This window comes from Mus pahari, chromosome 1 (genome assembly GCF_900095145.1).
Source record: "Mus pahari chromosome 1, PAHARI_EIJ_v1.1, whole genome shotgun sequence".
NCBI lineage: Eukaryota > Metazoa > Chordata > Mammalia > Rodentia > Muridae > Mus > Mus pahari.
Genome location: NC_034590.1, coordinates 148,467,641 through 148,492,524, shown reverse-complemented (window position 1 = coordinate 148,492,524; position 24,884 = coordinate 148,467,641). Strand labels below are relative to the sequence as shown.

The 24,884-nt window shown below is 41.3% G+C and overlaps 1 protein-coding gene across 14 annotated transcripts in view; it reads left to right on the top strand.

The window, feature by feature from the left end:
* Nucleotides 1-24,884, top strand: part of Cpeb3 (cytoplasmic polyadenylation element binding protein 3) — a 173,298-nt gene that overhangs the window by 71,560 nt on the left and 76,854 nt on the right. For 11 of the 14 annotated variants that reach the window (XM_029536987.1, XM_029536993.1, XM_021193125.2 and 8 more), the window contains 2 exons: nucleotides 105-161; nucleotides 15,001-15,024. In XM_029536987.1, coding sequence (XP_029392847.1) covers nucleotides 105-161; nucleotides 15,001-15,024 — 81 coding nt within the window. The remainder of the gene's footprint in view (nucleotides 1-104; nucleotides 162-15,000; nucleotides 15,025-24,884) is intronic. The other 3 variants (XM_021193161.2, XM_029536972.1, XM_029536968.1) reach the window with 1 other exon arrangement.

Genomic DNA, 24,884 nt, shown 5'->3' with positions numbered 1-24,884 from the left:
TTAATCTGTAGTGTTTTGTAATGTTTATATTTTGTAGTATATTTGAAATAATTATATTGAACAATGTTTTCTTGTGCTTAAAATAAAATTGCTTTATTTTCCAGGACGCATGGGAATAAATTTCCACCATCCAGGAACAGATAACATTATGGCACTTAACAGTAAGTCTTCATATGAAATGCTCTATAAAAGTATCAGTCAGGTTTGCAACATGCAGTTTCTGCTTAATTAGATTTTTTTCACCGCCCCACCTTTCACCGAGCGTGGTATAGACTACTGTGCTTTACAAGTGCTTCCCAGAGTAGGATTTCTGTACCAGCAGCATCAGAATTACTTGGGAACTTACAAAAGCCACACAATGTTAGCGGCTCCTACAGACCTACTGAATGGGAAAGTTTAAGGATGGATTTGTTTGCATTAGGAATCAAGTAGGTGGTTCTGAGTAAGCAAAAGCTTGAAAACTTGCTGCTCTGAACCAGCCTTGGCAGAACACAACCCTGTGAACCATATCTGGCCTGCTGCCTGTGTGTGTAAATAAAAGTGTATATTAGTAATGGGAAATACTTGCCAGCTCCTCTCGATACCAGTAGGTGAAGTAATAAAGGAAGGAGAGATGTAGTGGGAGAGAGGAGGCAGAAAACCCGAGTGAATAAATTGGCTAATTTATACATAACTCATAATTTTCTCATTGTGGTAAATAGTCCATAGATGTTTCTAGGTGGACATTTAGGGATTTTGATGAAATTTGTATATTATAGATGTCAGCATAGCATTTTTGCTGGTCAAAAGTGGTTTTGTCAGTATAATTATGGGATTACATTCTAGAGCCACAAATAAATATATAAATATATATCATATATATATATATATATATATATATATATATATATATATATCCCAGAATGTTGCTGTGTTGCTCAATGATTTGGTGAGTCAGGGGTAGGGACATGCCTGTAATCCCAGCACTTGAGAGATACAGGCAGAAGATCAGTTGTTTAAGGTTACTCATTATGTAGAGAGCCTGAGGCCAGCTTAGGCTATTAGAGACTGGTGTAAAAGAACTGTGCCTGAGTATTTCATATCACTCATTGCACACAGTACAGCAAATGTTTCTATAAACATGTATATTTGTAGGTTAGAAAAGGGTTAATGAGGCTACAGCAGAGTGCAGGATTTAAAGCAGTCCTTACTGGAGGCAGAGGAAGAGAGCTAATACAAACAGAAGCAGTCCCTTGGTAGCTAGAGACAGAAGGAAGGCTCAGTTGGAGAGCTGCTTGAGGTACACAGAGCCAAGCCACAAGGTCTTTGGGTTGAGCAGAGCTGCACAGGTAAGGTATAAGACTATAGAGATCCTAGAAGCAAGGCATAGGATAGGAGCCAATGGACAGATGATGGAAGGGCCACAGGTATAGTATGCTTGCTTCATCACCATTGGGGTTATAGCAGAAATGAAGTCCCAGGGACAGCCAGGAGTTCTCAGCCTATGAGTTCCTTGGAGCACAACTGGGTGGTCAGATAACAGGCCAGTGCCATTGCTCTGTTAGGTGTCCTCATCCTTATGGAATCCAGGGGAGGGAGTTTACTCTTTGTTCTGATATATTCCATACATTCTTGGGTCTGGTTTCTCTCATCCAATTTTAATATGTATCTGTGTGCTCCTGTGTTCCTAGGCTTCTTTATCAGTTTATAGGCAGCACCGTTTTTGCTTTGGGGGGAATAGGTATCAGTCCATGCCTCATGGGTGGTGCTGGGCAGACATGGTATCTATGTGAACAGAAAGCTGCAGAACCCCTGCTCTTGTTTTAGTATTCGGTGCTCCTTGTGAGATGAAAGTTGCCAAGGGCAAGTCATAGCCTGAAAACTTGTCTCAGTGTAGAATAACTTAGAGACCAGTGCGATCTCCATACCTTGTTTCCAAAAACAAAAGCCTTGGAAGAAGTGTCTAGCCAGTTTGCCTCTCCAGCATCTATAGACCAAAAGCTTTGCAAAGGAACCTACATAGAAATTGTTTGTTGTCAGAAGGCCTGGGCGAGCTGTTGACTCTCAGAATTGCAGTTTTCTCTTTTGTCAAGTGAGTGATACTGTCTTGTGACCTCTTAACCTCTCAGATGTACAGGCCAATTCCTGTTGTCCCCTTCTTGAGTAAGGGTTTTGAAATACCATTAGATTTCTTAAGACAGGTTTTACATTCCCTAAAATATATACACATTTAAAATACACATCTAAAATACCCACACATTTCCTTGGATCTGACACATACCCTAAGCACATGGGAATCACTGGAACTGCTTGGTGACAAGTCCTGATCCATGCTATGCATGGTTCCTGTTTGGAGAGCCTTGAGGACAATATAGATTCCAAAGTATGTATGCACCTCTCATTTCCTAATTTCTGAAAGAAAGGACACTTTAAACTGAGATTACCTTGTGTGTGTGTGTGTGTGTGTGTGTGTGTGTGTGTGTGTGTAACATGCTTAGCTGTGCAACATTAGTAACTATGAGGAGACTTCCTTAGATGATGGGAATTGACTGAGAAAGAATAGTGTGGTAGTGTTGTCTGCTTGAAGCAGTTTCTGTGCATCTGAGAAATGACCTAATTTGACATGCAAGGGGCAGAGGATACAGTTTGCTAATTTCTGTGTAGAAAATAAAACTGAAAGATGTTTTCTTTTGAAAAGGTTTTGATTATCTTTGGTTTATAAAATAAGAGACCTCATTTACATGTGGTTTGCTTAAATCTCCCCTTTTTTAGCATCAATTTCATCTCTTAGAGAAAGAAGGCTGATTAACATTCAAAATGGATTTTTATTGTGTGTGGATAATGCATGTGGGGGTTGGGGAGTGTTTGCATGTCATGATATAGGTGTGGCGGTCAGAAGGCCATCTTGCCAATGTGTCACATGTTGAGGAGCTATGTAGACAGGTGGAATGTGGTGATGACAAGAGTACACCAGTGTTCATAGCTTCCTGGGTGTTGCCCAAGGCTGATACCTCCAGCTGGCTCCTCAAAGCACACATTGAAAACAACCAGACCTATGCATTTGCATTACTTATAGTCAGTTCTCATTCACAGTCATCTCATCTGGGCAGGGGCATAATCACTGTGCTGCATGCTATGTTTGCATACTTCGATACTTTGGCTGTTATAATATTTTTCATTTCATATGTATTGTTGAGCCCAGCTCCTTTAGTGACATGTATCTAACATGGGCAGTCATGTTTGTGTGTCTGGTGTTTATTTATTTAGAGACCAGGTTGGCTTGGAGTTGAGGTTCTCCCACCTCCACCTCTCGAATGCTGGGATTTCACCCATGTGCCCCCATATACAGCCGCAATCTCTGTCCTTCCCACCTCTACCTTCAGAGAAACCCAAACGTGAACTTGGTTTCTTTGAGAGTACCTGACTAGTTTGGACCAGCCTCAGACTCACTAGTCCCAGTTTGTAGCTGTCAGCACTGTTGCCCCAGACCCCGGGGCAGGCATTGCAGCTGTGTGCCCCGTGTCCTGCAACACAAGCATGTTTTGCCCTCTGTTTTCCCTATCATTTGTCACCCCAAAGCTCATGTCCTGTGGAAACTTGTTTTCCCTATCCCTTAGGAATGATTGAGATCAAATTAAAGATCACTAAAACTTATGGTGGCTTTAATCCCAGCGCTCAGGAGGCAGAGGCAGGGAGATCTCTGTGAGTTCAGGGCCAGCCTGGTCTACACAGTGAGTTCCAGGACAGCCAGGACTACATAGAGAGACCTTGTCTCAAATAAAACCAAACAAAAATCACTAAAACTTTATCAGTTCACAATTTTTGATCTTTTTTTGTTGGTTTTTTTTTTGTTTTGTTTTTGTTTTTTCGAGACAGGGTTTCTCTGTGTAGCCCTGGCTGTCCTGGCACTCACTCTGTAGACTAGGCTGGCCTCAAACTCAGAAATCTACCTGCCTCTGTCTCCCAAGTGCTGGGATTAAAGGCATGCGCCACCACTGCCCAACACAATTTTTGATCATTGAAAGGGACTAAATACAAGTTGAACTATATTTTTAACAAAGAAAGGGAATTGGGTGGTACTGGCACATGCCTTTAATCCCAGTACTTGGATCTCTATGAGTTCCAGGCCAGTCTGATTTACAGAGCAAGGTTTGGGACAGCCAGGGCCACACAGAGAAACCCTGTCTCTTAAAACCAAATAAAATAAATAAAATAAAAGAGGGAGGGGAGTGGTTAAGAAAACATAGGATATAGGAGAGATGATTTGTCAGTGGCTCACATTGTAATCCCAGCACTTGGGAAGCTGAGACAGGAGGATAGCAAGTTGAGGATGAGCCTGGGCTGCACTGCGGTGCTGTTGAAAGGTGGAGTGGAGGAAGCATGTGAACGTAGCTCCTCCTTTCTTACCATAAACAACAAGGATGCCCTTTCCTCTAGAGTGGGGAGTATATTCCCTTCCTGCTGTAATAATTATCCATTGAACCATCTTCTTTATTCTTACTCCAAAGACACTAAGTTTGCATAATACATCTTTTTCCCTTCCAGAAAAGGAGGGAGGCCTCTGAGGGTGCTCTGGCTGCCTTTGTAGTAATGTTTGTATTAGGCAGATCTGTGCTTCTCTGCACTGTGAGTTTACAGTTGTTTTAGCAGTTGTGGCCTCCCATAGAATTGTAGTAATTTTTCCTCTCAGAAAAGTGCCTCTATAGGGCTGGAGAGATGGCTCAGTGGGTAAGAGCACTGACTGCTCTTCCAAAGGTCCTGAGTTCAAATCCCAGCAACCACATGGTGGTTCACAACCATCCATAATGAGATCTGATGCCNTCTTCTGGGGTGTCTGAAGTCAGCTACAGTGTACTTACATATAATAAATAAATAAATCTTTAAAAAAAAAAAAAAAAAAAAAAAAAAGTGCCTCTATAACTGGTCCAAGTCAACCAACCGATTTAAGGTCAAATTCATGTTAAAACCAGAACACTCAGTATCTGCTTAGAAGGCATCGCTGCTGAGGGTATGCAGTTTATTTGGACTTTATTCCCTTTCGCAGTTGAAAATAGGCTGTGGGGAACTGGCGAGGTAAGGAAGTTAGCTGCCTGGTGAGCACACAAGAGGAGTGTGCCTTAAGGGAGGTGCTGAGCACACAGCATGTGCCACAAAGCATGTGCCACACAGCATGGAGCTAAGACAGCTGTGGTGGCCATGTTTGGGGTCAGGCCCATCTCATGTCACCTCTTACAAGCTTCATAACCTTAGGGCTTCAGTAACTCCTCTTTGTCTCTGATTTCTTCCCAAAACGATCATGAAGGTGGGGTTAAAGCACAGGGTCCTGTAGAGCAAGCTTGTGTGCTTTGCCTTTGTGTCTTGTCTCGGTTTTATAGCTGCCTGCTAAAGTTCTCCCTCGATTTGCATGTTAGAGTGCAAAACAGAAGATATATTATATTGATTATTTTTGGTTTTGAGGCAACCTTGAATTTGCACGGTCCTCCCCTTCTGAGCCACTGTGCCTGGTTTTTTTGTTGTTGTTGTTGGTGGTGGTGGTGGTGGTGGATTTTGTTTGTTTCGGTTTTTTTTGAGATAGAGCCTTAATGTGTAGCTCAGGCTGACTTTGAACTCCCAGCCATTGGTCTTGCTGCCTTAGCCTCTGGAGGGTGGGGCTATAGGCATGTGCTAGTGTGCCTGGCATTTAAAGTCTTCATTGTCATTTCATTCTGACACCTTCCATGTTGCCATTACTGTTTGAAGTTAGAGGTAAGTGGGAAAGCTGTTGTGTCGTGGCCCGCTGACAGAGGAGGGTCCTTTAGCCACACTCTTCCTCACCAGAGTGCCCAAGGCACTTAGAGATTGATGAGTTCTAGAGGACAACCTGGACAGCTTGAACTCTTAAAGTATTAATATCTTAAAAGGGAGTGTGGAGCTGTAGAGGGTGGGGCTTGAGAAACTGGAAGCCCTGGGTTTTATCACCCAGCACTGTAGTAAAAAACAACAACAGCAACACAATGCCTGGGGGGACACTCAGCTGCTTGAGAAGGTCCCAAGTCATTCACTGACCACTGAACGTCTTATCCATAGCCCACGCCCTGGGCACTTGGAATGTTAGGCGAAGCTCTCCTCTCCATGTCCCTTCTTATACATCTTGACGTATTTTGGAATGCCTATCTGTATTTGTATTAGAACTGGGAGCTGACAGTGCATTTGTTAAGTTAAAGGAGAAAACTTGAAGGTTATTGGTGCACTTCGTGTGAGACAGAATCCTGTGTGGCTGCTTGGTGTCTTCCCCCTGCGTCTCAAGCTTTGCTGGGTGTGAGTTCCTTGGGGAGGATCAACTGAGAGGAAGTGGCAGAGGGAGCTGAGCACATGCATGTGTTTGTGCCAGAATAGGAAGAAAGCCAGCTTTGCTAGAATTCCTAATGGAAATTTTTAAAAATTGAAGAGCACAGTGTTATTATTTTTGCTTACCATGAGTGATATATATGTATGTAAAAAATATTTATTGCTTTTTAAAGACGGGTCTTGCTATGTAACTTTGGCTGGCCTGGAACTTACTGTGTAGTCCAGGCTGGCCTCAATCTTGAGGTAATTCCCCTGTCTTAGCCTCCCAAGTGGTAGAATTTCAGGTGTCGGTGATCATACCTGATTCTAAGGATATTTGCTTTGTGTGTTTGTGGGGTTGTGTGTGGTTGTATGGTGTCTTCATCAGTCTCCTCACTTTTGAGAGAGGTGTTTTCACGGAACCTGGAGATCACCGATTCCTCTAGGCTGACTGGCTAGTGAGCTTCCCTGATCCTTCTGTCTCTTCCCTCTTCCTATGCCCCCTGCCCTGGCACCAGAGTGGTAGGGTTCTAGACATGTGCCACTGTGCTGACGTTTGTGTGCGTCCTGGGAATTGAACTCAGACCCTCATGCTTGTAAGGCGAGCAGTTTTAGGGAGTGAACCATATCTCCAGCCCTGTTTTGTTTTGATCTTGGCTTTTGATTTTTGTTTTGTTTTGTTTTTTGAGAGAGGGTTTCATATAGCTCAATTTGGTCTTGAATTTGCTGTGTAGTTGAGGCCTTAAACTTGATTATTCTCCTCCTTCTACCTCCAAAGCAGTGGGATTGTGGTTGTTGAACATCCACCCAGCAAAGAAAAAATGTCATTATGTTAATCCGTTTATTTTAAGACAAGATTTTGCTATGTTGCTCCATCTGGCTCAGGAACTGACAGAGATCCACCTGCCTCTGCTTTCTGAATATTAAGATTAAAGGCATAAACCACCATACCAAGCAGATAATAATTTCAGAGGGTAATATGATAGTGAAATAATTTTTCTGAGACTCACAAACCAAAGTAAATCTTTGAGATTTTGAAAATTTTGTAGACAAGATATCCTTTGCTGTTTTTTATAAATCTGAGCAGACTTAGGAATCAAAATACAAGTACAACGTGAACACATAAGTAATGGATAATTAAATAGTAATTAGAGAAATATATGATATTTAAAATACATTTGAAATAGGTTTGGATAGATGCTCTAAAACAACAGTGTAAGAGTGCTTTTACCCACTGAGCCTTCTCACCAACCCAAGACCCTTATCCTCATTCATTCTCATATATTCATATTCTCTCTCTCTCTCTCTCTCTCTCTCTCTCTCTCCTGAAAAATAGAATGTCCAGCCTGGTCTACATAGCTTGAACATTATAAATAAGTTAAGTTTGAAATTGTCTTGTGATTTTAATGGGTTTTATATGGAATCCTTGGTAACAAGAGTTGATTTTCTTTCTCATAGTAAAGATGTAGGAACCAGCTAGTTTCTTACTGTTCCTTATGGACTTCCTGATAGCTTTCTCCACTTATGTAAACAGTGTATCCTGAATTTCCTGTTTGCAGCATTCACCACACATGTAATTAATTAAAAATTCAGAGCTTAATCCGTAAACATTTCAAAGACCTCTCTTCATGCCAATTATAACTCAGTGAAGAACAACACAAAATGTATTTCAAGACTATAGCTGATGCACAGTGATACAGCAGTAGTCTGTCAGGAGCAAAGCTCTGGTTTGATTCCCCATGCTGCAGAAGAGAATGTGTCTATGTTCACCTGTATACATTACACAAAGACATTCAACCTTTTTTTTTTTTTGCTTACTCTGATGACTAGAAAAGAAAAATGCTTACTTTTTTTCATGGGTGTAACATGTATAATAGACATGTGATGTTTTGTGCTGCTTTGATACTGGTATACAGTATGCAAAAATTCAGGATATTTAGCATATTCATCACGTCATATGTTTGCCATTTCTTTGTGATGAAAATGTTCAAAAATCTGATTATTGCTGGGGCTGATGGCAGAGGCCTATAATCCCAGAGATTCAAGAGACTGAGGAAGGAGAATCATAAATTCAAGCCAGCCTGGATTACAGAGCAAATTCAAGGTCACCCTGTGCCAGGAGGAGGAGGAGGAGGAACAGAGATACTAGGGGCTGAGGGACCGGACACAAAGATACTAGGAGCTGGGAAGATGGCTCAGTTGGTAAAGCTCTTGCCACACAGGCCTGAGGACCTGAGCTTAATTTCCACCATCCACACTAAAGCCCTACATAATAGCATGCACTCTGTAACCCCAGAGCCAGGGAAGGTGGATATTCGGAGCTTCCTGGCTAGCTAGACTTGGCTAATTGGTGAGCCACAGGCCAGCGAGAGACCCTGTCTCAAGAACAGTGTGGATGGTACCTGAGTAGGAACATTATCTAAGGTTGTCCTCTGTCCTCCAAATACATGTGTACACACATGCATGTGCACCCACACATGTGAGTGGGGACACACATAAAAACCAAGTCAGGACTGGAGAGATGCTGCAGTTACTACAATGCTTCCATGCAAGCCTGAGGGCCTGAGTTCAGTCCCCAACACCCACATACAAACTTACCTCAGCATATGTGCCTGTAATCCCAGCCCTCTAACCTACCTGTGAGCTCCAGGTTCAGTGAGAGACCCTGCCTTGAAAAAGAAGGTGGGGAACAACTGAGGAAGACACCTGAAGTCAACCTCTAGTTTCTACACACATGCACACACAGTTGCATATGTATGCACACATGAACACATATGCAGAAATTGGTTAAGAAGTATGAAAGTTCTTACTCAATATTTCTCAAAAGAAGACATTCACATAATAGACAATAGGAATTAAAAACAAGACAAAGTCCAAAACTCATTATTGCTTAATACTCAGGAATTGCAAATCCAAACCATAAGGAAGTGGTACTTCATTTCTGTTGGAATGACTCTTATCAAAATGACAGTGAATGATGGGCAGAATGTAGAGAAAGAACACACACACACACCCAGTCCTGCCAGTGGTCAACACTGACTAACACAGCTATTAATAGTACAGTTCTAGGGGCTGGAGGGATGGCTCAGCAGTTAAGAGCACTGACTGTTCTTTCTGAGGTTCTGAGTTCAATTCCCAGCAACCACATGGTGGCTTACAACCATCTGTAATGAGGTCCGGTATCCTCTTCTGATGTTTCTAAGACAGTGTATTCATATACATAAAATAAATAAATCTTAAAAAAATAGTACAGCTCTAGTATGGGTGTTCTTTTTTAAAAATTAAAAATAGAACTGTCACATGACCCTGCAGTCAAAGGTATAGATCCAAAGGAAATTATACCTGCATGCCCATGACCATTAAGGCACTATCCACAGTAGCCAGGTATCTATGAAAGGATGGGTGAGATATGAATACACAGTAGAATGCTACTCAGCCAAAAAAAATAATGAAATACCAGGGCCAGTGAGCTGGCTCAGCAGGTAAAATCACTTACTACCACGTCTGGCGACCTGAGTTCAATCCCTGGATCTGCATGGTAGAAAGTGAACCACTTCCTCAGATTGTCCTATGACCTACACACAAGTACCTTGGTGTGCATGTGTGCACTACACACACACACGTTAAATAATATAAATGAAATCTTGTCATTAGCAACATCAGGGATGAACCTAGGAAACATGTAAATGAAATAAGCCACAGAAAGACAAGTACTGCTTTCCCGTTTGTTTAATCCTGGTGTTTCTCCTTACTGCACATGTTCCAGCCAAGTGGAAAGTAGCTTTTCTTCAGGCTAGGAGTCAGGCCAGGTATGGGGCAAATGAGGAGCTGCTCCTTGTGGCTGGAGCTGTTCCCAAACTCCCAAATAAGTTATTTTTGGTAACTTCCTTCTACGAAAGAACCCTTGTTCCTGTGAGAGAAGCCTTGCAGGAGGCAAGAGACATGAACACTGGCCAGAGAGGGTCCAGCACTGGTGCTGCTGACTCCTACACACACGAGCAGCCATGTGTTTGACTACCCCTTGCAATTCACCACACTGTTTGGGGGTTCATAGCAAGTATTGGTTGATGCAAATAATCAGAAATTGAAGATTTATAGAAAGTTTGGAGAGATCACACAATGGTTTTGGCATAATGATCTGGAGAAGATGGCTTGTTGAAACGCTCTACCTTTTTTTTTTTTTTCCTCTTTTAGCAAGGTCTTGGCACCATAACACACCCTGGTCTGCAACTCTTGCAACTCTTGATTCTCTTGCCTCAGCCTAGGGATGGGCCAAAAGTATGTGCTACTACCGTGGGCCAACTGCTAAGTATTGAGTTCCTTTCTCTGTAGAATGCAAATTCTCAGGCCAGTTCGATGCTGGATCAGTCAGATACAGTTCCAGGGGCATAAATCAATTCCTCTGTTTTCTTCAGCACATTTCCACATTAAAACTATTTTATTACTCAATGGAATTCTCCTTTATAAAGTATCTCAGTAATACTAGTACCATGCTTATCAATCATTACTGTTAATTCTGAAGTTTATAAAGAGATGAAAAGGTCTTCCTAAGAAAGATGGATTAGAATCAGAGAAATGGAATAGGAGTTTAGAATACTCAAATAATTTATAATAAAGCGTGAATGTAGTAGATAAAGATGTGCTGTTTCTACCTGCTGTGCTCATTGTATTTATGGAGAATTCTACCTTCTCTACTATTGTTGGCTTGGTTTGAGAATCATTGGACTAGAAGTATCTTTTCAGCTACTATTACAATGAAGAAACAAGTAGAACACTTGGGGACAACCCTCACGCTCCTGTTCGGGTGTTTACAATCTGATGAAGGGGATGGGAACTGTTGGGTCTTAACCTTAAGCTTTTATGCGGAATTTTTCTATGACTAACTTCCAGTAGAAGCTAATAGACAATGTTAAATGTTTAAATATAAGAGTGTGTGCATGGACGTGCATGTGTAAGTGAGCAAGGATTGAACACAGGGCCTCATGCATGCTAGGCAGGTACACTATCACCAGCTACAATCCCAGTCCATTGATTGTAACGTAATATATTGCCTACTAAAATGGTGATTTTTAACAAATGTTTGAACCAGGTGTAGTGTGGTTTATCCCAGCTATCTGAAGACCGAGGGTGGGCAATATGAGTTTGAGGCCAGTCTGGTCTACTTAAAGAGTTCTAGGACAATCAGAGCAACACAGTGAGACCTTTTCTCTAAAAACAAACTGGTGGAAGCTGGAAAGGGATGGCTCAGCAGTTTAGAACACATATCATTCTTGCTTTCAAGGGGCCCAAGGTTTTTTTTTTTTTAAGTTATTTTTTTAAGATTTATTTATTTATTTTATGTATGTGAGTACACTATAGCTGTACAGATGGTTTTGAGCCATCATGTGGTTGCTGGGAATTGAACTCAGGACCCTGCTTGCTCAGGTCCCACTCATTCCAGCCCAAAGATTTATTTATTATTATATGTAAGTACACTGTAGCTGTCTTCAGACACACACCAGAAGAGGGTGTCATACCTCATTACAGATGGTTGTAAGTCACCATGTGGTTGCTGGGATTTGAACTCAAGACCTTAGGAAGAGCAGTCAGTGCTCTTAACCACTGAGCCATCTCTCCAGCCCCCATGTGGCTCAAGTTTTATTCCCAGTACTCACCATGTAGGAAACTCACAACTGGTTGTAACTCTAGCTACAGGAGTATCTGAGGCCTCCAGCGTTTGAGGGCACCCAAACATGTGTGCATATACACATGCACACAACTAAAAAAAATAAAAATAAAAAAATCCTTTAAAAATTCAGTTGCCAATTAAACACACAATGATTGCTGGTCTCAAGATATAGATGAGTTGGTGGAGTGGGCGCCTAGCATACAGGGTGTCCTGGGTTTGAGTCCCTGTATTCCCAGACTTCATGAAGGTAGAGCAAGAGGATCAGAAGTTCTAGGTTCCTCTACTGGATAGGGAGTTTGAGTCTAGTTATGGCTACATGAGGCCCTGTTTCAAAACATCGTTTGCAAGGGTTGTTTGTTTTTTGAGATACCCTGGGCTGTCCTGGAAGTTGCTGAGTAGCTAGCAGAGGATGACCTAGAATCCTTCCTCCTCCTGCGGGAGTCTTCCAGATGCTGGGGTCTCAGACCTGTTTTGTCATACCTAGCACACAAGGGGGGTTGCTTTTTGTGTGTTTGTTTGAGACAGGATTAGAAGGGAAGTAGTCAAGTAGCATTTTGCCCTATGGTGACTTTGATATGTATGCTAAACAGCATGACAGATACATTTATTAGTTTACAGGCTCTTACAATTAACTAATACATGAAATCCAAATGCTACAGTAGTATACATTCATACATGGAGGCAAAACACTCATTATACATGTAAAATAAGTAATTTTTAAAAGAATGTTGGTAGGAATTAAAGTTCAGGAGCCAGGCCCAGTGGTTAGGAGACAAGGGTAGGTGGATTTCTTGAGTTCCAGGCCAATCTGTGTACAGAGTGAGTTTCAGGAAAGCCAGGGATACACAGAGAACCCTCTCTCAAAATGATAATAATGATGGTGATGATGATGATGATGATAATAATAGTGTTCAAAGATCCTAAAAACCACAACAACAAAGAAAAACCATAAACTTGGACGTTGCACTAGATCATATTAGTAAGTATGAAACACACAATGAGCATTCATTTTTAGTTTCTATACTGATAATACCATAGGTATCACAGATAAAATATTGGTGTTCATCTGTTATAGACTCCAGCGGACAGCATTCTCACTTATTTTTTTAGGTGAGCTGCTAAGAACCAGTGGTCACTTGTACTTTAGAATTCTAACCAGATTTTTTTTCATGGTGCATCTGTCCCCAAATCAGAGATAATGGTGGTGGTGGTTTTGTTGGGGAGAACACTGAATAAACTTGAAACACAGAATACTTTTATTTTTCTCTCAGTAGAGATGTTTTTCAGTGGTTTTTCAGGCAATATGTCATCCCTGGGAATGGGAGAGAAGGAAGGAAGGGGCAGGGATAGTGTCAGATTTACTCTGCCTCATTCAAAGTGTTAGTTAACCATCGGTACTGATTTGTCCATCTTATTGTGGGTGAAGCAAGCTCTTGTGGAGTCCTGCTAGGAAGCCAACTATGACTTACAACACTTGACTTGGGGAAATAAATTCCATGTTCTGGCTAATGAGAAGTGTACATCCTCTCCTCCATGAAATGATGGAAACAGTGATCACTGTGTAAATTCAGATGGGATTTGCTCATTATGGGTTGTGGTAGGGTTCGGGAAATATGAGGGAGGGAGGAGGTAAGACCTGAACAAGGTTACCTTTCTCATCTCTGAGTGGAGGAAAGCAGAGCGGGCAAAGGTGGGGTGATAGTGAGCTGGGCTGAGGTGGTTTCAATGATGTTGGGAAGTCTGGAGTCTTCAAGGAATGTTGGGTTCCCTTCTCACTGTCTACAGATAGGACTCCAGATTATGAACCTATTCAGTACAAATGAATTTTGTGGTATTTTATGCTTCAAAAATAGATCAAATACAGTTTCAGTTCTCATTTGTTTTTATATAACTGGAGGTTTCAAATTTTAAAATCTTTACATTCTGAAAAATCACTGTAGATAGCTGGTGATACAGGAGAAAGCCACAGTCTAGCTGCTAAACATGAAGCCTAAGTTGTGAAGATACCAACCTTCAGATTCTACTATTGCAAACCACCTTCATAAAACTAGAGCCTTGATCTTTGCTACTTCTCATTTTACAAATATAAAACTTAGTGTTTTCTCCCTGATATGATATGATATATGACATGATATATATGATGTGATGTGATATGATATGCTATAATATGATATATAATTGCAAATACAGAGAATAAGAGAAAATTCACTAGGAAATTTACAGAAAGTAGACTAGGATATGGCTCACTGGGTTCAAACACTTGCCAAGCAAAGTATGAGAGGACTTGAGTCTTGGGTCTCCAGAACATAGGTAGAAGTCAGCATGCATGCTTGCGATCTCAGCACAGCAGTGGGTGTAGTCAGGGTCCTCAGGCTAAGCCGCTCTAGACTAGTCAGGCTCCGAAAGCTCTTGGCTCAACAAGAGACCTGGTGAACAGTAAAGGAAGACACATGATGACAGCTTCAGGACTCCCTATGTGTATGCACACACACACACACACACACACACACACACACACACACACACACACGTGTGTGACCATGCATACACACATGAAAAATTCACAGAAATTGATTCTTTAAAGAAAAAACTAATGACATAATTTCTGTCCACTTTGAGGGCATTTGTGAAGCATGTATGTGTGTAGGTAGAAGATTGGAATGCCCATCACAGGCCACAGCGTTTAGTTATTTGGAATGATACTTTTCCTGAGTGAAGCCCCACGGTAACAAGGTCAAATGAAGATTGACCAATTAATTTTAAGAAGGAGCCCTTATCTAAGTCTGATACAGCCGGCAGGCCCCAGTACTCCCAGTAGAATCCCTTACAAGACGGGGGAAACTCAGCACTTGGAGGGCGGCCACAGCCAGGTGACTTGCTCTGAATGGGACTTGGCTTGATGCTTCATGGAGGTGACGTTGTACAGCGTTTCCAGATTAACGATGTCAAGAATACTTAGAAAACGTTTGTGTGAACATCTTTTTTTAATTTCTAAATTCAGCATTTTGGTACAAATACCCATGGTTTTCTTCTGTGTTTACATGCAGCCAGGAGCTATGGGCGGAGACGAGGTAATTTTTTTTTTTTTTTTAATGAGATCTTTTGCTTGCCAAACTGTGAGTAAGTGTGAGTTCCTGTGTGTCAATGCCTGTGTGTATAAGACAGTAATTACTGTATGGCCTGATGTTCTAATGTAATTATTTTAGAAAAGTTATTATTTTATTATAATTATTTTCCTGTTTATCAGTAATTTATTTTTAATCATAGTAAAGACACAGGAAAGACAACTTTATCTGGACGTTTTTGTTGTTTGGATTTTTTGTGAATGAACATGGGAAAATAAAGGCCAAGTGTATGTGGGGTTTGACCCTGTATTTCTGTGTTCTTTTCATATGATTTAGAGGGTAGAGGCTAATTTTGGGGGGCAATTTTTTATTTTACTGTGTTGTCTGGTGAATTTTTTTTTTGTTGCATCAAAAGCAAGTTTCTCCTAAAGTTAGGAGAAGCTTACATTTTAAGGTCTTTACCTATAATTTGTGTGTATGTGCTTGTGTTTTTCTTTTAAGAGGTACCACAAAATTTGCTTTAGTCCCTGTAAAACCTGAACTAATTAATATAACTTTCATTTGTGTAATGCTATAACCCTCTTGAGTTATTTCCATATCTGTAGCTGTCTAAGAATGGTTTAAAGTAGCAGCCAGAGGAAACCTAGCAGACGGGAAGGGGGAATTTAGGGCAAACACCTGTGTTGTAGTCAAAACTCTGTGACTCAGATCTGATTTTCTTCTCTGAAAATTATGAGGTCATAGAACCAATCATGTCCAACTTCATAATATCAGAAGTTGTAGTTTTAAGAAAAGGTACCCACGTCTGCAAAGCATTCCACAAATGTAAGATGAGTCTGCTGCTCATTGCAGAAGCTGGGGAAGATGGCGCTCACTTGCTGTGTGACCTCAGTTAAAGCTAGAGCCAAAATTAGAATCTGTCTGTTTGTCTCATATGTGCTAATGTTTAACTTTTATCAGAATACTTTTTACTTTGCTTGTTATAAAGAGAAAATAAAGAGAATATTAAATTGATAGTATTTTACAGGGTAAATATTTACAGAGTAAATATTATTAGATAAATGCATATTGGCTGAATTTAATATACATATGATGGAACATTAATTTATAATCATTCTTTGGGGAACTATATTTTTGTATTTGTTCTTGGTATAAAAATCTTTTATTTACATACATTTTATCTATAGAGAATATCTATAGAACCAGAAAATCCGTTTACAAATGGATAATTTTTTTTGTCAAAAAATTCTTCAGGCAAAACAGTATACAGGGTCGCTTGCATTTAAAATAATATAGTAACAGAAAGTAGATAGAAGTATTTTTACCTTAATCATAAAGGTGAGGACCTCAGTCAGATCTCCTATCTTGACATCATGTAGCTGGCACACTAATTACGTCTCTCTTCTCCCAGCATTTGTCCTAAAGAGAGGACCAGGAGAGTTGCCTCACTGAACTCTAGAACAGATGCAGTTGTATTCTCTATACAGTAAATTACAGCTTTCTTAAATTGTTTCATTGTCACAAACAAGAAATAGAGGCTAATCATACCTTTTCAGAAAACAAAATTTTTAAAATTTACAAAAACAGCATTGAAATAGCAATGTAATTTACACAATGATTTTGTGACATTAGTCACATGAAATAGATGCATACTTTTGAGAATTTCTACCTAATTTATAGAGCTTCCTTCATAACATGTTAAACCATAAATTTACCGTAACCATGGAATGAGGGGCGCATTCCCAGCTGGTTTCGGTGAGTGGGCCTCGCTGTCACACTGGGTGAATCCTTATTCTCTTTTGCTTAGGAACTTGAGAACTGGCCTCCATCTTACCATACATAAAGATGAAAATTACTAGATGTAAAAATATTTCTCCAGTTGAAATATTGATCATTCAACACAGTTTTTGCATTCAGCATAGTTTTTAATCTCAGGCACCTCCTACAACATGTACAACAGAGACCTCCTACGTTCAGACCTGAGCTGCAGATAAGAAAGCTGGGGCCCCGAGTGGGGAAGTGGCTCAGTTGGTACAAGGCTTGCCTAGCATTCCTGAAGCCTTGAGCTCTGCTCCCAGCACAAAACAATGCGGGGTGCACTCCAGCAATCCCAGCACTTGGGGTGAAGGCTGGAGGGACTTAAATACCATAATATTATGGCCATTCCTGTTTATTTTGGTGTTGGAGCTCAAAGCCAATGCCTCATACATTCACACCAGGCAATGACTTACCACTAAGTGGCATTTCTTTTTTTCTTTTTTTCTTTTTTTAAAATATTTATTTATTTACTATATGTAAGTACACTGGAGCTGTCTTCAGAAACTCCCGAAGAGAGCATCAGATTTCATTACGGATGGTTGTGAGCCACCATGTGGTTGCTGGGATTTGAACTCAGGACCTTTGGAAGAGCAGTCGGCGCTCTTAACCACTGAGCCATCTCACCAGCCCCTAAGTGGCATTTCTATCTCTGCCTTTCTTATTTTTAATTTCAAAAAGTAAAATCCTAGAAATAACTATTACTTCCTTTTTATGCCATACTTGTTTCATGTTGGTAGAAAGTGCAGGAGGGGTGGAGACTGGAACATTTTCCATGGAAGCAGACACGAGGACTGCCTTTCCTCACGCATAATCAGTCGCTTGCCGAGACTTGCCTCTGGTTTCTTAGGCTTGCCTCTCCTCCCAGTTGCTCTCATGTTTGCTGCTCCATCTTTGCGAAACACCACTCTGCCATGTCACTCTGTTCCCCACTGAGGGTTCCCGTGATCTAGTGTTCCATCGCCTAGCAGGTGCAGCCTCTCTTCTCTCCATCTTTCTCTGATCAGTTGTGTGCTTTGCTGTCTGCTGCTCACTCATCCTTTCTTCTAAGTCCTATCTCATCAATGTCAACCAAACTCAAACTCACTCTCTCTGTATGTGTGTGTGTGTGTGTGTGTGTGTGTGTGTGTGTGTATACCCTATGTCAGCTTTGTGACTGCAGAAGTCAAAAGAGAGCATCTGATCCCCTGGAACTGGAGTTAGAGATGGTTGGGAACTGCTGGGAACTGAACCCAGCCTAAGCAGTACCACGAGCTCCCATCTCCAAATAAATAAATAAATAAATAAAATATTAAAAATTATTTGCTAGACCTGGTGGCGCAAACCTGTAATTCTAATGCTTGCGAGGCTGAGGCAGGAGGATTGCCTTATGTTTGAGGTTGAACATAGTGAGTACCAGGCTAGCCAGAAACCCACCACAAGACCCTTTCTTGAAATTTGAAAAAGCCAGGCTTAGTGGCACGTACCTTTAATCCCAGCAGTTAGGCAAAGGTGAGACCCTGTCTCAAATAACTAAATGAATGAATGGGTGGGTGAGGAAAGAAAGAAAGATTTTACTTTAATAATTTTGAATGTCTTAATCTTCCTTGTACCAGATGGTGTGCTAACTACCACCTATAATATTTTGATTCCCTTTGTCTTAAGTCTGCAGATTGCTTGACAGAGATGAAGTAGGGAATGGGGGTGTTGGGTAGAAGAAATAGGTAGCAGGTGACAATGTTTGATCATGCTTTTTATTTAGTCTTCCATTCTAAGAGAGAAGGGGCAGAAATCTCTTTCCTTAAATATAGTGATTTAGGTATGTGGGGTGGGGCAAGTGCTTTTGTGTCTAACCTTGTTACTCCCAGCCCCATATCATGTAATTCTGATGAATCCATAGGCTTCTGCAATGCTGTCCATTCATGTGGAAAGGATTAAGTTAGCGTCTAGACTGTTCAAAAACAGTCTAACAAGTAAAGTGATTGATATATATTAACCACGTCATTCTACTTATGATTAAGACTAGAACTGGAGGGGCAAGCGGGATGGCTCAGCGGGTTAAGTACATGTCATGCACACCTGACACCTGAGTTTGCTCTCAGGAACTCCCAGGGGTGGATGGCTGACTCAAGAGTTGTCCGCTGCATACTCCTCACCCACACACATCACACCCACAGTAAACACAAAACACTCAAAACACAGTCGAAAGAAATAGAGCTTTACTGTACCTTGTATTCTTTGTTGTATATGTGTATGTTGGTAAATTCTTTAGAACAGGAAGTAATGGGAATATATGTAAATGATTTGAATTTTGAAAACAAAAATTATGCCAGAGGAATCCAGTAAATCTGGAATAGGGAGAATTTCAGGAATCTTTGGATACTAGACGAAGAGCTGGAAGCAAGAGTGTGTGATTCAGCTAAGAAGAGAGGGTAGCGATGAGACTGTCATGTCCTGAGTTTGCATGGAGCCAGCCTGAGGAAAACCTGGTGGTGAGATGGCCCATGCTGTTGCTTTTGAATCAGAAGGCAAGTCTCTGGGCACAGATATGCTGGAGCTGAATGAGGAGGGGGTTAAGGAAAACATAGTGGACAGGAAGGACTAGGTGGGGCTGTAGCTCAGTTTTAGAGCCCTTCCCTGTCATGTCTGAGGTCCTGGCTTTAGTCCTCAGCACTAGGGGTGATGGTGGGGTGGAGGATTATGTATGAAAGAATGAGACGGAAAATAAGAGTCAGTCTTTTAATTAGTGCCCATTTTTATTTTGTTACTGCGGACATTGGTGTCATTATATCAAAGGATCTTAACATTATCCTTCAGAAATATTCGTCCTCTAACAAGTGTAATGTGTGCTCAACCCTATTGGAAACTAGTCTGCTAGGTGGTGCCGTATGAGATCTTTGCTTACACGCTTCTCTTCTTTTGCTTCCTTCCTTCTTTCTTTCCTCTTCCTTCTCCTTTTTAATAGGGTCTCTCTGTGTCACCCTGTAGCCCCATATGCGTTGTGTACAGGTTTCCTCATACTCGTGACAATGCTTCTACCTTTAGCCTCCCCAGAGCTGAGCTTCTAGGCAACTGCTACCATGCTTGCTGCTTACACATTTACTAGATTTCACATGAACATGAGTTCTTGTGGGTTCATAAAGACATCTGTCTACATGATGCTTAATCATGCCAGAGGGGTGTGTGTGTGTGTGTGTGTGTGTGTCCATACTGTTGGGGTTGACTGAACCCATGTTGATATGCATGATAATCATGTGTTCTACCATTGAGCTGGACCTCCAGCTCTACACCAGTGTTCTTGCTGTTTAACAGAATGCTTCAGTTATATAGCAGCAAGGACATTCCACACGTGTCTAGCTGAACAGTGTAAGTGAGCAAATGGGAAGCACGATTCAAGTTGCTGTTATACATATTTAAGCCATAAACACGTATGTACTCTAATGGATGGCCTTAATTAAGAAGTTCTTGAGTTGGACTGGTGAGATGGCTCAGCAGGTAAGAGCACCTGACTGCTCTTCCAAAGGTGCAGAGTTCAAATCCTAGCAACCACATGGTGGCTCACAACCACCCGTAACAAGATCTGACTCCCTCTTCTGGAGTGTCTGAAGACAGCTACAGAGTACTTACATATAAGAAAGAAAGAAAGAAAGAAAGAAAGAAAGAAAGAAAGAAAGAAAGAAAGAAAGAAAGAAAGAAAGAAAGAAAGAAGAAAGAAGAAAGAGAAGAAAGAAAGAAGAAAGAGAAAGAAAGAAAAAAAGAAAGAAAGAGAAAGAAAGAAAAGAAAGAAAGAAAGAGAAAGAGAGAGAGAGAGAGAGAGAGAGAAAGAGAAAGAAGAAAGAAAGAAGAAAGAAAAGAAAGAAAGAAGGAAGAAAGAAAGAAGTTCTTGAGTTGAGAGCATCTTTCTGTGGCAAGCCCGCTGTAAGAGGGGTTTGCTGCTTGCTGGTGAGACTATGGTACAAGTCTGTGCTAATGCAAGCTGAGCTCTGTGAGCTTGATTAGTGAAAGGCGCAAACAAATGGTTCTGGAGTGAAACAGACATGGGTTGAAGAATGAAATGTTTGTGATTATAATCTCTTGAATGTTATTGGTCAGTGTAGTAATGGAAAAATATGAACACAAAAGAGGGAAAGAAGATGAACAAGAAAGAGAGGGAGAAGAGTCAGGTCGCTCGCTTATCACTGTTGTGAGAAATCTGTGTGGGAGGAAGCAGAGAAAAAATGAAGATGGAGTTCTGTGCCTTCTGTCCATTGTGGTCACTAAGTGTCTGCACACCAGCCCCATCTTACACTCTAGACACGGTCTCTCACTTTGCTTGGAATTTTCTCTAGATAGGACAGAGATGGTAAATAAATGAGATAAATTTTTATCCATTTGATAAAATCCAAGCACTAGTGAGCTGGCCCAATGGGTAAAGACGTTTGCTGCATAAGTCTGGTGACCTGGGTTCAATTTCCAGGCCCCACATAAAGATGTAAAAAGAACCAGCCACACTGAATTGTCCCCAACTTCCACATGTGTACCATCACCCATGAGCCTACAGAACACAGAAATGAAGGTAAAGTAATTGTTTTAGAAAGACCAGCCATGGTGCTGTAGGATTGTAACTATAGAACTTGGCAGGTAGAGGCTAGGAGTTTAAGGCCATCCTGAGGCACAGGAAACTTTAACTCTTCCATTCTCTCCTCTCTCCATCTGCTTTTAAGTAGGACAGAATGGGAGATGACCTATCTCAGCAATGGAGAGGTCAGATGATATTTAAAGTGAAGCACAAAGGATGAGGCGATATCTAGGACTTCTTGTTTGAGATAGGGTCTTACTGTCTGTTCTAAGCTGGCTTTGAACTTAGGATTTCCCAGTCTCCAGTGTCTTTCCTAGAGTATTAGGATCACAAGTATATACCACCATGCATGGCTTTTAATTTTTTTTAATTATGGAAACTTTTAAGCTTATAAAAATGTAGAAGAGTTTAATGACTTCTCCTCTGGCCTCTGCAGGCACCAGTCATACATTCATTGCCCATACATAAAGTCAGGTAAAATAATCATTCATAAAAATAAAGGCAGCTTTTAAAAAGGGGTGGTGGCAGAAATAGCTTGTAGACAAGATTTGGTGCAAAGTAGTAATACACAATACAGCCATCTACAAATCTTGAAAATATTCTATGCCCAGAAAGGATGCAATCACGCAGCATTTATTCATCTTAAATTGCAGAAGAAGAAAATCTACTGAGACACAAAGAATAGTGATGACCTAGAACTGAGTGGTTGAAGGAAAATAGAAGTGACTTCTATTTGGTTAAATGTATGAAGTATGTGACATGTGAATTATATTTCAGTAAGACTGTTGTCTTTAAGAAGACTTGAGACAGGCTGGAGAGATGGCTTCAGCAGTTAATGACACTGACTGTTTTTCTAGAGGTCCTGAGTTCAAATCCCAGCAACCACATGGTGGCTCACAACCGTCTGTAGTGGGATCCAATGCCCTCTTCTGGTGTGTCTGCAGACAGCAACAGTGTACTCATATACATGAAATAAATAAATCTTTAAAGGGGGTGGGAGGTGCTGTCTCAGCTGTTAAAGACGAAGCTCACAACCAAAACTGTAAGAAGACTCGAGGCAAGGAAATGGCTGGTACTGATGAGTGTTAGGAGGAGTTTGACAGAGGAAGGGAGTCTGCTTTTACTGGCCTTTTACTTCTTGTAGGGATTTTGAGCTTGGTCCAAGTATGGAAGGAGATCATTGCAGAGCCTAGTGATTAACTTTGTTTCAAAAACGGGGCTCTGCTACTTGGAGAGGAATGGAAAGGAAAGTGTGTGTCTAGTTAGAAGATGTCAAGGTAACAAGAAATGGTGGAACTTAGGTTAGTGTGGTGGCAGTGAGGTTGTAGAGACATTAACAGTGATGCATCCTAGAGAGAAGACGCAGCAGAACCAAAAGACTGGCATTCCACAGATGAATTGGATGCAGCCGTCACTCAGGTGACCTTAGTGATGTTTGGGTTCTGGCAGAAGCTGTGGGGTGAATGGTAATGCCACGACTTGAAATGGCGGTGGGAAAAGGAATTTAGGGTAGATGTTGAGAGTTTACTTGTAACTGGATGTGTTGGCACACATCTTTAATCCTAACATGCAGGAAGCAGAGGCAGAGGCAGAGGCGGGAAGATCTCTGTAAGTTTGAGAACAGCCTGGTCTATATGGTTCATTTCAGGTCATCAAGGGCTATAAGACATTGCCTCAAAAATTATTTAATAAGAATTTGCTAGTAAGCATATGATGACTCAGATATACCACTTTTTAATATAAAGTAAAATGTGTTTTTATTATGTAAGAGTTCTGTGCAAGGCATGGTGGCAAGTGCTTGTTATCCCCACACTGATGCTGAGGTGCTTAAGACCGGAGACTCAAGAGTTTGAGGCCACCCTGGGCTACATAGGCCTGTGGGAAAACAAAGAAGCAAAGTCAAACAAACTGTGCTCAACAAGAGAGTCTGGAGTCTCTCACTACATTATGAAGTAAGGTCCAGATAGGTGGTCTGTCCTCTCCAGTGTTGAAGACTGGAGATGAAGCTGGAAATGATTTCAATTTCTGTGGAGATTATTTATTTAGTTTCAGGAAACATTTTTCATCATCCCTTTTTGTTAAATTCCTAAGCTGATTTCTGAGCTGCTTGCCAGACTGAGCCAAAAGGATCTGAGAGTGGAACTGTTGGACCAGAAATGCCCTGGACAGCTGCGGTCCTGCGGGCCTTCAGCAAGTGCTGGCTTGCTGGCTTTAGAAGCGCGGCATGGCCACTGCTCTGGTTTCCCATCATTTGTTGTGGGATGAAGCTTTCTGGCGAGGACAGTCTTGAAGCTTTGCCTTGCATATTAGCACTTTGCAGGTCATCTTGCACTTGGCTTCTGCACCTCTTTTAGCTTCAGGTCATTGCCATTTTCAAATATTATTATTCATTGACTTATGGACCAGACTGCACATTCTGAACAGTAACTGAGAGTATATACCAGAGCAGGTGGAAACCCACATGGCCAAGTCAAGAAGCCTTTTCTTTTTCTTCTGTTGAAATATTGTATATAAATTTTCTGTGGAAGTATCCGAGGTTCTAATTCAGATTTATGCTATCTTCACATAGGAGTATACATCTTTTAGGCTATAATATGGATTGTTTAAAGCATTTTGGTGTTGGGGAATGTTTTTCTTAAAACAAATATTTCAGAGGGGTGCTAAGTAGTGAGGCAGGACTGCAGGATAGCTCACATGCAGCTTCATAAGATTTCAGTTACTAATTACATGTCCAGGAACTAAAATTTCATAGTTTCCCTAGGAATAGCCCTTTTTGAGATAGTATCTCATATAGTCCATCCCCAGCACATCCCAGACCTAGTCAGTATTGCTCACGTTTAAGGCAGGGTCTTGCCATCCTGGGTAGGTTCAGGTACACTCTGCAGGCCAGGGTGGCCTCAGACATGAGATTCTCCTACTCGACCTCCCCAAGTGCTGAGATTTCAGGCATGTGCCAAACAGCCCATCTGGGACAATTTGTTTTGAGCATGGATATATGCCAACCAAATGACTATATGAATAATAGCCTCCCAAGGGTTCAGTGGACTGCTCAGAATGCCACTGCACTGCCTTACCCTGGTGAGAGTGTGCAGCAATGAAGGCATCACTGGCCTGTTCCAGGATCACCCCTCACAGTAACAAACAACATTCAGCGCACCAAGGCCTGAAGCTCTGTTCTCAACACCCACAACCAGCAATGTGACTCCAGCTCCAGGGGATCTAGCATCCTCTTCTGGTGGCCATAGTCACCTGCACACACACGGCAAACACAGAGAGAGACTCTCAGACATATACATTCTAATGTAAATAAGTAAACAGTCCTTCAGTAGCTTATGACTAGAGCAGAGGGAAACAGATGGCTGTCAGAGTGTGGGACCACTCTAGCTCACAGAAGTGATCCTTCTTAGCATCCTTCTTTCTGTTTTTCTTTTCTTTTCTTTTCTTTTCTTTTCTTTTCTTTTCTTTTCTTTTCTTTTCTTTTCTTTTCTTTTCTTTTCTTTTCTTTCTTCTTCTT